The sequence below is a fragment of the Anticarsia gemmatalis genome, chromosome W (genome assembly GCF_050436995.1).
Source record: "Anticarsia gemmatalis isolate Benzon Research Colony breed Stoneville strain chromosome W, ilAntGemm2 primary, whole genome shotgun sequence".
Classification (NCBI taxonomy): domain Eukaryota; kingdom Metazoa; phylum Arthropoda; class Insecta; order Lepidoptera; family Erebidae; genus Anticarsia; species Anticarsia gemmatalis.
Window position 1 is genome coordinate 8075519 of NC_134775.1, and position 15621 is coordinate 8091139.

Consider the following 15621-nt stretch of genomic DNA (forward strand, 5'->3'; position numbering starts at 1 on the left):
GATCAATCAATGTCCAATCATCTTTTTTTATCTTTGAATTTCTATACGCAGAAACCGTATAAAAATAAAGATTTTTTTTTCGATAACGTGCTAAAGTATTGTGTAATTATTTTTTTTTGTTATTTCAATGAAATGATTTTCTTATTTTTGAATCATTGTTATTAATCGATTATATAATCGATCGTGCACTAAAATTAACTGGCAAGGATTATAAACTTTTAAAAAAAGTCAACTATGTTAGCGATGCCCAATAATGTGCTTTGTATCGATATATCGTATCGTAATGTATCGTAATTCATTGTATCGATACACGATATTATCGTAACACTTTGTATCGATATTCCAAATATCGTATCATCATCTTCAGTTATCGTACGGCCGTCGGCCACTGCTGGAAGTAAGCGTTAGCGTTCCCCATTGACCTCCACCTCATAAATATAGTATGCATCGTAATTAAAAACAAAATAAAAGTACGATTTTTTGGTTATTCTTTTTTTTTTAAGAAAGTCTACTAGTGACATGGATGCCACATTACTATTAACCGCTCGTGCTAAGTTAATGCTTCTGTTACGAGAGGTTTCACGTCGGTGGTGCAATGGGTGGGATTCGAACCCGCAAGCTCTCGATCTTAAGTCCGACGCCTTAACCACTACGTCACCGACGCTTCTATATAATAATAGTAATTCTATATTGTATATAATAATAGATAATAGACTGTATCAAATAGGGAATGAAATTAGAGTAAAGATAGAAATGAGTACTACAATTTAATCACAACAAGTACATAGTTCAACAAGTACAGTAAAGTTTAGACGACAAATATTGGCAGTTATAACTGCCAATATTTATCGTCTAAACTTTTAAGGAATAATAATTTTGACAAACGTTCTGGATCTAGTCTGTTACGATTTTCTGTCAGAGTATTATTAGCCGAAGAAAACAAGCGCTCTGATGGTACAGATGTAGCAACTACAGATAAATACTATAGAGCTAATTTTGTAAGATCAGGCCAAACTGCACTCCTGGTGGACCAGTACAAAAAAGGATCTGATTTACGATCCATCAACGGTTCCCGAAGGTACTGTTTCATTATATCACCCATCCCTTGCGAATTATCAGGTAATCGTTTATTGGCATCATTCACCATTTGTTTGTGGAATTGCCATATGCCACTGCTTGTATCTGTATCTACGATACATTCACCTTGACTGGATGATGAAGTGGATCTAGCATTACTTCCTGTTCCTATTAAGTCAGTTATATCGCTTATTGCCTTAGCACATGAAAGTGCATCAGAAAAATATATTTTTTTAAATCTTGGATCTAATATTGTAGAAATAGCTAGTATGTGAACTTTTTCAACATTCTTAAAACGTTTTTGTATTTCATTCAGAGTTTTTGCTTTAAGTTCTGAACTTATATCTGAAGTTTCTTCCATATTTGTAGATTCAATAGCTTTAGTCATACATGATATTAAAGGTATCACAATGCTACTCGTGACATATTCTTGTCCGCTTAATTCTTTTGTAACCTGTTCGATTGGCATCATAATATTAATGATTTCTTTGACAATTGCTATTTCTGTTCCAGTTAGCATAGTAGGAGCTTTAGGTTTTTGTAGAAGTATCGTACTGATAAAATCACTCAATTCAATGAAACGCTGGAGCATATATAATTTGGAATTCCATCTTGTAGTTACTTCTTGCACTAAAATCTTAGGACTCTTATCAGAGTTTTTTTGAAGCTTAACCAATTCATCATGAGCAGATACGCTGTGTTTAAAAAATGTCACTTTTTTTTACTTTCCCAATAATAGCGTCTAAACTTCTGGTTTCTTCTACTGCTTTTTGAATTACTAAGTTTAGCGTGTGGGCAAAACATGGAAGATGTTTATTTTTTCCAACAAAATCATGTACTGCCTTTACGATATTTGCCCCGTTATCTGTTAATATTGCCACTATCTTATTTGACTCTATCTTCCAATCAACACATAGAGTTTTAATAATGTTTTGTAGGTAATAGGAACTATGATTGTCATCTAGTACTTGAATACCAATGGCTATAGATTTTAAACTCCCTTCTTCAAAAAAGTGACACGTCAAACCCAGGTAGCTTCTGGTATTCATAACATCGGTCCACACATCAGTTGTCAAGCAGTAATTTTGAATATTATACAACTTTTCTTTGAGTATATTAGAAATAATTTCGTATTTGCTATCTATTAATCTTGTTATGGTATTTCTACTTGGGACTGAATATGATGGGCAAATCGTTTTCATGAGATGTTGGAATCCCTTTTTTTCCGTGGTACTTAAAGGTAAATCATCCACAGTTACAAAATATATTATGGAGTTTGTTACTTTACCTTCCTTGGAACCGCCTTTTTATATGCAGTAACATTCAAGAAAGTGTCGTCTATTCGTGGCTGAATTTGATTATCTGGTTTTTGTGGTGTCGAAGTCACAGCAGAATCTATGGAGAATGAATCCATTTCCGAAATATTACTTGCTCTACTCGTAGATGGAACAGGTTCATCATTTTTGGAACCTCTTGATTGGTGAACCTTAAAACAATAAATTAATCATTAGGATATTGCAATAAAGTACATTGAATAATAATATATTGCTGAGCTTAGGCTGTAATCCACATTTTTAGAATACTTCGTTACGTAACTTAGAACAATACAAAAAAAAACAATCATAACCTATTTACTCGTAAAACTTACATAGGTACACAAACTTGGTACAGGACAAAACAAATTGTCGTGGTTAACTTTGAGTTCAATTGTATTGTACGATTTTGATAAATTTTATAAGTAAAGTCATATATATTGTATATGCCATCTGACTTTTATTAATCTATGCTTATACTATACAGACCTATATAACCTGTAACTGTATTTCATAATTTTAAAATTTCTACTTGACAATAATATGTATCCCTAACTAAAGTACGCAAGAATTAGTCTGGGTAAGTTGGTGGGTACTTACTTTTTGAATTATTGGCAATTGTGATGATGACTCTTCCCTAACCAAAACATCATTATGGTGCCGTTTTAAGTGCACTTTTAAATTGGTCGTGTTGCCTTTGGTTTTAACAGTCTCACAACACAACTTACATTTCGCACTACCATCGCCTTTTATAAAAAAGACCACACATTTGATTTTACAGGCGGAGCCATGATGATCGCTACAGAATGAATGAATTAATTTTATACCTAAGTTAAATACCTGACACAGTATTTTTTTGCTCAAGTACCCTCAGATATCAAATTTCTAATAACAAATGTCAACATTGTTCTACCGCGAAACTACACTCACTATCTATACTAATATTATAAATAAACTATAAAATTTGACCGCGTAAGTGATATGGCCACGGATAGGCGGTACTTTATTCTTATTCTAAATTGTATAGTCATGATTACAATTATAATCATAACATAACAAAGTTTCAAGTATCGTCATACTCATATTTTGGTACTTAAAAAAGTTATAAACAACGTTCTCAATCATACGATATTTTTGATAAGATATTCGTGGGATGCAATGGATATAGCTTCATATCGTGTAGGCGCCTTTACGGTACTTTATAAATAAAAGAGTGGACTGTATGATATAGGGCTTTAATGCCGTAATTTACAACAGATCATAAACGCAACGTAGTACAAATAAGTGCCCGCGGTTAAGCGCGCCGTGGCCTGAAGAGAAGTGACGGCCGCGGTGGCGGCGCGGGCGCGGCCGGCCGCGGTTGCGCCCCGGCCCCCGCACCGCTCCCTCGGTCAGCTGTAGCGGTCGTGCGCCGACATACTCCCCGGGTTGAAGCGTTCAGTCTTCTAATGGGAGTGGGCATATGCAATTGAAGGCACGACGGATGGTGCCCCTCCTGGTCTTCATTTCTGCCACCCTCGTGACTCCGTCAACGCCGGGATAGGTCTTCGTGACCCGACCCAGGGACCAGAACAGTGGTGGCATCGTCTTGTTCTTGATTAGGACCAAGGTTCCTGGCTTCACCTCCCCTCTGGAAACAAACCACTTGGACTTGGCCTGCAGCAGAGAAGTGTACTCATTATGGAAGCGTCCCCAGAAGTGCTGCCTGATGTACTGTATCCTCTTCCACCGGTCCAGTCGCGTGATGTGCGTATTATCAGTCACCTGGTGCATGGTACAGATAAGAGTGGTCGTCCAATCAAGAAATGAGAAGGTGTTAGTGCCGTAAAATCGTTCGGGTCAGAAGAAAGAGGAGTGAGAGGGCGCGAGTTCAATACCGCCTCTATTTGAATGAGACAAGTAGACATCTCTTCATAAGTGAAGTGAGTAAGACCCAATAGCCTTTTCAAGTGATGCTTGCACGATTTTACAGCAGCTTCAGCCAAAGAATTGAAATGAGGGCTATATGCAGGCGTGAAAATAAATTCGATACCCTCCTGCGCGATTTCAAATGGAACATTTGATGAATTTAAAAAATTGTACATTTCATTAGACGCGCCTACGAAATTAGTCCCGTTATCGGACGTGATGCTTCGGGGCTTGCCTCGACGCGCCACGAAACGATTTAGAGCGGCCATGTAAGCCTCAGAGGTGAGGTCTGTGACGAGCTCCAAATGTACTGCTTTTACTGCCGAGCAAACAAAGATGCACATTGCACATGTAAGCCTTTGTTAGTTTGCAGCCTCGCCCCGCGCGGTTTGCTATGAGTACTGGCCCGGCATAGTCAACGTAACTGTGTAAGAAAGGAAATTCAAAATTAGTTCTCGATGATGGTAGTTGACCCATTACAGGCTGTACATTTTGAGCCTTGAGTCTGTAACATTTGAGACATTTATTTACGGTGAATCTAGATAGGCTCCTACCACCTAGCGGCCAATACGTTTGTCGAATGTGTGACAGTAACAACTGAGGACCGGCATGAACAAGCTTTAAATGTTGCATGTGAAAAATAAGTTTAGTAAGAATGTGCTTACCACATAAAAGAATAGGATGCCTCACATTGAAGTCATAGGGAGAGTTATCAAGCCTCCCGCCCACACGAATGAGGTCGTGATCGTCAATGAAAGGCGTCAGAGGAAGCAATCAAAAAATCAAAATCAAATCATTTATTCATTTAGGTCAAATATTGACACTTATGATAGTCGTTACAATTACTGAATCTACCACTAGCTCGGAAAGGGGGTGGAGCCTTATGAGAAGAGCTAGCAAGAAACTCACGGCCACTCTTTTCAATCGCCAAAAGTTTTACAATGTGGTTGATACAATAATTGATCATGCGAGGAGCTGCCAACAATCAGCGATATAGACTAAACGTCAATTAAGGAAAATGAATATAGCTAGGTTATTTATTAGTCTCTGATCGTACCGTATGTTGGGAGCACCTACTAGCATGTGATAATAAGAATATGGGCAGCAAGTGAGCACATTGGTTGTGAACAATATAAAAGAAAAAAAAAAGAAGAAGTTTTATGATTAACATCAAATTGTACGTAACATCACCTAATTGCATCATTAATTGCCCATATTTTACAATATTTAGACCTACTGCTACTGAGTTTATACAATTTATAGCAAAGTTCCCTAATTTCATAGAATCCTAATCAAGCGAGCGACTAATCCCAAGAGCTATTGTCGTTTAGATACTCATCAATTCTGTAATAAGCTTTCCGAACGAGATGTTCCTTAACAGCAACTTTGAATTTTGGCAGGGGTAAATCCATGATGTGCTTGGGAAGCTTGTTGAAGAAACGAATGCCGAGACCTACAAACGAATTGTGCACCTTGTGTAAACGATGATGGGGACCTACTAATTTGTGTCTGTTTCTAGTGTTATAATTGTGTCTATCGCTATTTGTTGCGAAAGTCCCTAAATTTTGTTTTATATACAACAAGTTTGCAAGCACATACTGTGATGACACCGTCAGTATCTCTATCTGCCCAAAAAGCTCTCTCAAGGAGTCTCGCGCTCCTAAACTATATATTGCACGAATAGCTCTTTTTTGAAGGACAAAAATAACATCTATATCAGCAGCCTTACCCCACAGTAATATACCGTAAGACATGACGCTGTGAAAATAACTAAAGTAAACCAGTCTTGCCGCATCCACACCAGCAAACTGTCTTACTTTTCTGATTGCGTACGCGGCGGAGCTGAGTCTCCCCGAGAGATGCGCTATTTGAGTGCCCCATTGGAGCTTGCTATCCAGACTGATACCTAAAAAAGTTGCCGAATCTACCAAATCGATAGTTTGCCCATTTACGACTATGTTAGTACCTAAATTCCTCGCGTTGGGCATAGTGAACCTAATGCACTTAGTTTTGTTAGAATTTAATAACAGATTATTACAAGTGAACCAGTTGTGGACCTGTTCAAGAATACTATTGATATCAATAAAACAAGACTTCGAACGATCTACTTTAAAAATGAGTGAAGTGTCATCTGCAAATAATATAATATCACATAAGTCCTGCACCTGAAAGGGGAGATCGTTTATATATACGAGAAAAAGAAACGGACCGAGTATCGAACCCTGAGGCACGCCGAGAGAAACAGCTGAACCTGAAGACCTTACACCATTGATATCTACTCGTTGAATCCTATTACTCAAATATGACGCAAGTAAATCGAGCGCTGTATCCCTAATTCCGTAGTGGTTAAGTTTCCTAAGGAGCGTATTATGTTGGACACAGTCAAATGCTTTGGAGAGATCGCAGAACACCCCAATGGCGTCCTGGGATGTCTCCCAAGCATCATAGATATGCTTGACGAGCGAAATACCTGCATCGATTGTTGACCTACCCTTTGTGAAACCATACTGTTTACCATGAAATAGCTGATTCGAGTTAAAGTGACTTTCGAGCTGCTCTAAGATGACCTTTTCGAAGATTTTGCTAACCGCAGGCAAGATGGAAATGGGCCTGAAATTGCTGGGCTCACTCTTAGAACTCTTCTTAAAGAGTGGTACTACTTTACTGTGTTTCATTAAGTCCGGAAACACACCAGCATCTACGCACCTATTAAATATTAAAGCCAAATGGGGGGCTATTTCCAGGATGATACTTTCTACTAATTTAACAGAGATGCCCCAGAGGTCAGGTGTTTTTTTGGAGTTGAGCGACCTAAAAGCCTTAACTACATCATTAGAGTTGATATGTTTGAAGAAAAAAACACTACCACACTCTTCTACACTATTTCGAAGTAAACATTCTGCCTTGGCAGGACAGGAATTCAAGGAGCTAGTTGTAGCTGTGGGAATATCAGCGAAGAAAGTATTGAACGCCTGAGCAACCTCTAAGTTGTTGGTGATAATCGTGTCATTTACTTTCAGTTCAAAATTATTTTCGCGCTGGATAGCACGACCTGTTTCGTTGTTAATGATATTCCATGTGGTTTTGATCGTATTGTCTGAGCTTTTAATTTTGTTGCTTAAGTGTAAGGATTTAGCAGCAACACAAATTCTCTTAAAAATTTTTGAATAGTTCCTAACGTATCCAAGAAATTTAGGATTAAAATTGAACTGTTTCATGGAATAAAGCTCATACAACCTAGCTCTACTTTTATAAATACCTGCTGTCGCCCAATCGCAAAATTTGAGTTTCCTATTGTTATCTAGTATGGTTTTCTCTTTGAAGATAGTTTTGAACTTGGATTCAATAATGTTGAATAACGATGTGTAAAGGTTATCCGGGTGTTCTACGGTGTCGTCTAACTTCGTCATAGCACTTGCTATCTCACTATTAAATAATACTAAACGATCCCTAGTAATAGGCCTACAAGTAATTTTCTTTAACCTATTATCTATCCTAATAGGAAATATAGCCTTCTGTCCACAATGGTCCGATGTTAGTTCACTTAAGATTTCCCTACCTAAGCATTCGCAGTTGCAGAATATATTGTCCAAGCATGTAGCAGAATGTGCAGTGATTCTAGTGGGCTCATTAAATAAAAAAACTAAATTAAATGATTTAAATAATGACTTAAGTCTCGTACTAGTCGATGATTGCTCAAGTAAATTTACATTAAAATCACCACACACTACCACATACTTGTTGCTTATACTTAAACGTTTTAATATATCCTCCATTATCGACTCAAATAAAGTAAACTCACTATTTGGTGGTCTATATATACAAACTACTATGTGTCGCTCTAGCTCGACACAGGAAACCTCAGCAGTGCGTTCTATTGACAAATTAACTATGTCCCTACGTTCTTTACATTTAATAGTGTTAGCTACCATAATCAGTGAACCACCATGTCTAGCTTTGTTCCTAATATACGCACTAATAATTGTATAAAACTCATTGTTTATTGCGATTTGTTCCGTGTGTAGCCAATGCTCAGTCACACAGAAAATACCTACATTATGTTTTTGTAAGAACAATTCTACTTCTAATTCCTTGCTGGATAAACCTTGTATGTTTTGATGTACTAAATTTAATGAGCCTAGCTGTTTATCCATTGTCCTACCTGTCAGTTTAAAGAATCGGATACATTATTCGTAACCTTGTCGCTAACTACACTACCTATACATTTAATCACAGTATTGTTAGAATAACTACACAATACTGGGTCGTCCCTTAACCTAAACTGCGTTATAGCACCTATAACTGTGTTAATATTATAAGCTAACAATGTAGCAATTCGTCTTTTGTCCGAACTATTAAGAAACATAGTTTCTTGAGTATAAATAAAACTACTAATAAACTTATTAGTGTCAAAAAACAATAACTTATCACTATGATAGGACGTCATTAAATGTAGTTGATTATTCAACCTATGTATACGCTTATTTTCCCTTTCTGTAAGAGATTGTGAGTATGGGAATGCGCAGATAATTAATTTACCTAAATCTAATTGCAATAAACTGCTAATACTATCAATAATATCAGTTTTATCTAAACCTAAACTATCACCTATCAGTAAAACTACTGTTGTATTTATATCTAAGCGAGTGTTCCTAATTCTATCTACTATTTGATTTAATTTGAGGTTATGGTAACAGTTATTTTTAAAACTACAATGTAAGTTGTTGTTTATTAAAGGTCCTAAGTTAATGCCTAACTTATCAGAGAACATAGCTACTCTGTTCTTTGTGTTAAGATCTATGAAGGAAGAGGGAATACTGTCAGATGAGTCGGTCAGTGAAGTCTCAGTACCTAAACTAGTTTGAGAGGGTTCTAACTGTTCTAAGTCACAAGGGGGTCCCTGAGACTGAGAACACCTAGTGCATGGATCGCTATCAGCTAAGGCCCTAACACGCTCTAAATTTTCCCTGCCAACTTTAGCAATCTCATCGTATTTTAGTATGTAATCGTGAGTTTCACGTTCATAATCTAAGGTAATTTTTGTTAATTTAGTTTGTAGGTGTGAGATTTGTGACTTAAGGTCAAGAGTGTGTCTGTCATACAATAGCCTACTGGAGATGAGTTCTTCACTACAACTATTGACTTCTAAAACTAGTTCCCTACGTTCCTCAATCAAATCTTTATTTGATTTAACCAATAATCTAAGTTTGTTAAATTTCTTGAGTTTTAATTCTAATTTTTTAATTATCTTACTAATTCTAGTGAATTTTCTAAACTTTTTATTGCTTCTAACTCTAGTTAATAAAGATTTACAGCCTATAAGCTCAGAATACAAATGATGAGTTGCACTACTGTCAAATGATTGTATTGACCGTTCCAATGAGATGATCTTAGTGTGGGCTTCATGCAGGCTTGTCTCTAGCTCATTTATGCGGCTCAGAGACCACTCATAGGTCTCATTACAGCTGCCAAATGAGCTAACTTCTTGTTGTAGCCTGTCCCGCTGATCCAGTAAGTCCATATTTTCAATATGGAGCTCAGCAAGTTCCCCCTTCAGTGATACAACCTTGTGGTTAACCTCCTTGATCTCTTCTTCACAGTCAACACGCTCCCTCAACAGCAGGCTGTTCTCATCTTTGCACTTCTTGAGCTCGAGCAGAGCAAGTTTAAGCTTGTTCTCAGTATCCTTTGCTGTTGCCTTCCTGGTCATCATGGTTGATATCAACAACAAAGGATCTGAAATGTTATAAAGGAAGTTGAGAAATACAGCAGGATATAGAGAGAATTAGTTGGGGAAAGTAAGTATTTATTGAGATGGTCTATGTTAGTATTGTTAATAGTTTTAGAAGAAATATACACAAAGTAACTAACAAAAGAAAGAGGAAAACACAGTTGAAGATATAGGGGATAAATAATAAGGGGTTAGTTGGACCTTGCAGTTAAATAATCTATAATTACAATGATGTTACAAGATGTTTTTAAAGTGGGTAGGTTTAGACCAAAAAATTAATAAAATTAAAAAACTATAGCGTTGCAGTTAATAAGAAACCTAACAATTAGACTCTTACAATACTATTTAAACTAAATGGTATATGGGAAATAAGCTACAATGGAAGACTATAACACTGAATCAGTGCTGCGTTGATTCAATGTTGAAGATCATGGGGGTAGTGAGCCTGAATATGCTACACTTTATCTAACGGATTTTAGATAAATCTAAGAAGTCTATAATAACAAGCGATACGAAATACTCCCTGTATTTATCAAACACTTATTCCTTGTTTGAATTTGAAATACGTTGACGCCTTGACACTTGGTTGGCGTAATTATATTGTTGTCTTAATCACACTTTTCCCACTTGATTGACTATTATATTAGTAGAAGACAACCTAATTACACTTATTTACAACTTTTAGACACAATTATTGACAAATACGTAATAAATGACGCAATCTACTTTTGCGTGGCAATTTTTGACTACTTTTTAAAAGTTTATATTCCTCAGGGAACATTTCAAGTTGTGAGAAATGAATAATTGAATTAAATGAATTTTCTAGCTCTAACAATGAAAGATTGCCACACAATTTATTATTTTAATTTTTTAAGTTGTAAATAAATCGCTGTACATATGTAAATATTTTATGAATTTTTGTTAGACTAGAATACTTTGATAATAAAATATGAATGATAGATGAATGAGAGGTTACGTGTGAATGATGAACATTATGTGAGTGATCATTACTATTATTACTACCACTACTAATGATATGAGTCACCACTTCCGGCAAATCATGTTTCTTTGTGTTTGGCATTGTGGGCCATTCACTCTCTTTATTTAATAAAAAAGACGGTCCGGACCACCAGAGGGGTGTGTCCTTGATAATGTCGGCCCGTAGACCACGCGAAACAAGATCCGCTGGGTTGTCCTTAGACGGTACGTAGCTCCAGGTATGACCACATGTGATCTCTTGAATCTCGTTGACTCTATTTCTGACGAAAGGTTTTAATTGGTTAGAAGGAGTAGAGAGCCAACCCAACACTATGGTTGAATCACACCAGAATCTATACTTGTGGATAGTCATGGTGAGAGATTCCTGAACCTTAGCACACAGCCTTGCTCCCAACAAAGCGCCACAAAGTTCAAGCCTCGGGATAGTTGTAGGTTTGATGGGTGCTACACGATTTCTAGAGACTAGAAGTTGTACACCTACGACTCCGGCACTGTTACACGATCGAATGTACACACAGGCGCCGTATGCTTTCTCGGATGCGTCGGTAAAAACATGTATTTCGTGCGTAACAGAGTCTTTATGCGAAACCCAACGAGGAACCTTTAAATAATTTAAAGATGTAATAGTACTCTCAAACACAGACCAAGCATTGCTCACCTCGAGCGATACTCCGTCGTCCCAGTCGTATTTATCTAGCCAAAGTCGCTGCATGAGGATTTTGGCTTCAACAACGCACGGACCAACGAGGCCCAGTGGGTCGAAAATCTGACTGATAACAGAGAGGATATGACGTTTGGTGACTTTATTAGTAGAAGTAACGTTTATAGTGTATGTAAGTGAATCTGAGTCACAAACCCAGTTAAGTCCTAGGGTTTTGGACTGAGAACCGTTAAGATCATGCTCAGAAAAATGTAACATATTATCTGATTCATTATAATTATTATTAGATTTTATTTGATTTAAGATTTCCAAATTATTTGATCGCCATTTGCGTAAATTAAATTTTGCTGAAGAAAGAACCTTTTTTATAGTTTTAGTTACATGTACAGTTTCAGATATGGTGCTCCCTCCCCCGAGATAATCGTCTACGTAAAAATCACGCCGTATAGCGAGTTGTGCACGACTATCCTCAGTGTTATCAGCCAAACTTACCAAACACTTGGTGGCTAAATAGGGAGCAGACGCAGTACCGTACGTAACTGTATTTAATGTGTATGTACTTAGAGGTTCCGAGGGATCAAATCGAAAAATAATTTTTTGGAGAGGTCGTTGATCTGGACTTAGTTCGATAGCCCTGTACATCTTCTCCACGTCACCTGAGACCACGTATCTATGCTGACGAAAACGTATTAAAATGGATAATAGATCGTCTTGCACTACCGGACCGACCATCTGAATGTCGTTAAGAGACACTCCCGTACTAGTAGGGGCTGATGCGTCGAAGACTACGCGTAGTTGAGTTGTGGTACTCGAATTCCGAATGACTCCATGGTGTGGAATATAATATTTAGTTATGGAATGTCCAGGTGGAGAAGTACAGTTAGAGTCTAACGTCATATGACCTAAGCGCTCATACTCTCGCATAAATTCGTAATATTTGCTTTGAAAGGAAGGATCACGCTTAAACCGCCGCTCTAGGGACAAAAAACGATTCCTAGCATTTGTGTAAGACTGTACTAGAGAGCTTGGATCGTCCTTCAAAGGCATTTTAACGACAAACGCACCATCGCTGTTGCGTGTAGTGGTTTGTGTAAAGTGTTGTTCACACATTCTCTCCTCAAGAGAGTGGGAATGTTTGTGTGAGACATTGTCAAGTTCCCAGAATTTAGTGAGGTCGGGATTGACATTGGAATGATGGCAAAAGTGATTAGAAGCAGAGGAAAGAAAGCTAGATTGATGTGAAATGCTACCAGATACAAGCCATCCGAATTTTGTTTCACACAATTTAGGTAAATTTTTCCCTAAGTCTATCGTATTTGAACCTATGACATTCCAAAACACCTCAGCCCCTACCAGGACATCGACGGCCGACGGAACGTTGAAGTTCGGGTCCGCTAATATAAGACCTGAAGGAATAGGGACATGGTTAATGGGTACGAACGTAGAAGGCAAGACCTTCGTGATCTCAGGTAGGACGTGGCAATCAATATCTACAGTGTAGGCACAGCATAAGGACTCTATAGTTAGTTGACAAGACTGTGTACTGGTGGATATGTGATTATTGATACCTGTTACCTTGGTGCTAGTACCTCGTCGTGACAAACCCAGTTTCTCTGTTAAGCTCTGCGTTACGAAGTTCGCCGTACTGCCGTTGTCCAGCAGTAGGCGCGCGGCGTACTTCTTACCCGTGTGGCTGATGACGTTCACCAACGCTGTGGATAAGAAAACATGCGCAGAAGTGGCGAGCTGCATAGAATTAGCCGAAAGCACAACATTAGACGCAGATGGCAGTGCAGGAGGCAGTGAAGAAACAGCAGAAGGCAATAGATTGGGTTCGCTAGAATCTAAGTGCAAAAGCGTATTATGTTTGGTCTTGCAATATCTGCAGCGTGAAAACTTACACTGCTTAGCAGTAGGTATGTCCAATGCGTAGGCAGTTAAGACAAACAGTCAAATCTTTTGCCCTTTGAATGCGATTTTCTATTGATAGGCTTCTAAAGGTATTGCATTTATATAAAGTATGTGCTTGGGAGCAAAGTGGACATTTAATATTAATATTTTTTAATTTTTTATCTGAGTTTTTATTTTTAGAGTAGTTGTTTTTGGTACCTAAATTATTGTCTAAATTGTTATTTAAAGCAACAACAGTATTGTGCTGAAAAGAATTCGTATTATTATTTGATTCTACAGACTCCAACCAATCAGCTTTTTTACTTAAGAATGAACAAAATTGTGACGTAGTAGGATAGCCTGTAATTTTATTGTTTCTGTGTTCCTCCCATTCACGACTAGTAACTAAATCTAATTTTTTAACCATGACAAAAATGATGATATCATCCCAATGTTTAGTGGGTCTTTTTAAATTGGTTAATGCCCGAACGTTTTTATTAATATTATCAACTATGCTTCTAATGGAGACACTCGATTCTTTAGTAATTGGCTCAAAATCAAATAATAAAGCTTGTAAATGATTTCCCACAAGCAGATACTCATTGTTGTATCGCTCGCACAACAAGTCCCAAGCGGTCTTATAATGATCACTGCTAAAATCTAAATTTTTAATTAGCGACGCTGCGGTTCCCTGTAGGGAAGCACGCAAGTAATGAAACTTGTTGATGTTATTAATGCTAGAGTTATCGTGAACTAATGACGAAAAGGTGTCTCGAAACTCAAGCCAGCACTGATAGTTCCCGTCAAAATGAGGCAAATTGATTTTTGGCAAACGAACAAAATTATTGGAAGCGTGTGCACCTGAGTCAGCATCTTTGAAGCCCGCCTCAGAACCAGCAACGTTGACCGAAGAACCGAGCAGGCTGCGCGTGAGTGCCACCAGACTAAAAAATTGGCGGTCGAAGTTCTCACGGTCCGTGAGTGCAGTCTCGGCATCGTCGATAAGCATTTCGATGTCTGTCTGTAAATCATCAAATTCGGCATGTAAGGTTTCGAATTTATGAAAACGCTCCTGCAGGTCTAATCTTTGCAACTCAGATATTTGTGCACTACTGCTAATTAAAGTTAAATAGTTACTGTAAATCGTGAGCTTCGACTTTAAAGAACTACGTTTCTTAATAAGTGTCTTAATGTCCGACATTTTCTAGTATCTATTAAAAAAAAATGAACACGTGTTTACCGTTATGCGATAACACTAATGAGTCTGTTATTGAAAGGATAGCAAAACAGCTGTGCGGAACACAAAGGAACTAAATCTATAAGTATAAACTGCATAAACCGAGATCGAGCACGTGGTATGTGTCTCGACTGCACATGCGCATATAATGTTGCCGCAGTTTATTTATTATAACGAAGCGGTGAAACACTGTAAATACAGTATAATAAGCACTAGTAATTGGAAATAACTATTTGTGAAGGAGGAATGTACTTGCTCAACAAAAAGAAAAACTTGAGAATACGATTAATTGGAACGAACTCACTCAGATAAGTACTAATACTCCCAGAATATGACTTCAACTTCTTCCAAGGTGACGCACGTTGCTTCGGGGACGACTTCTTTGACTTCAAGGTGTGGCCGCGGAAAGTTCCACGCGGCGGCCCGTTGATTTGCGAAGATGACGTGGTTACGACGGTGATTTTAACGGCTCGAAGGACCAAAAACTGTAGGCGCCTTTACGGTACTTTATAAATAAAAGAGTGGACTGTATGATATAGGGCTTTAATGCCGTAATTTACAACAGATCATAAACGCAACGTAGTACAAATAAGTGCCCGCGGTTAAGCGCGCCGTGACCTGAAGAGAAGTGACGGCCGCGGTGGCGGCGCGGGCGCGGCCGGCCGCGGTTGCGCCCCGGCCCCCGCACCGCTCCCTCGGTCAGCTGTAGCGGTCGTGCGCCGACATATCGTAATGACGTGTATCGATTTAAAATATCGATATATCGCATGGCTTTGTATCGATACACAAAAAAATCGATTCGTAT

At 38.0% G+C, this 15621-nt stretch overlaps 1 protein-coding gene across 1 annotated transcript; it reads right to left on the reverse strand.

Annotated features, from left to right (window-relative positions):
• Window positions 1–6941: 6941 nt before the first annotated feature.
• On the reverse strand, window positions 6942–15412 carry LOC142985814 (uncharacterized). The gene is made up of 2 exons (XM_076134056.1): window positions 14441–15412; window positions 6942–10034 (listed from the first exon to the last, which is right to left on the reverse strand). Exons 1-2 carry the CDS (start codon window positions 14778–14780, stop codon window positions 8464–8466), a joined length of 1911 nt encoding a protein of 636 aa, XP_075990171.1. The 5' UTR covers window positions 14781–15412; the 3' UTR covers window positions 6942–8463.
• Between the last annotated feature and the right edge of the window lie 209 nt (window positions 15413–15621).

What these genes read in the sequence shown, in the direction of transcription:
- LOC142985814 (XM_076134056.1), bottom strand. Translation starts at nt 14,780, where the DNA reads ATGTCGGACATTAAGACACTTATTAAGAAACGTAGTTCTTTAAAGTCG. An exon ending in CTTCAAAGATGCTGACTCAG is followed by an intron (nt 10,035 to 14,440) that starts GTGCACACGCTT and finishes ATAACATTTCAG; the next exon opens with ATCCTTTGTTGTTGATATCA.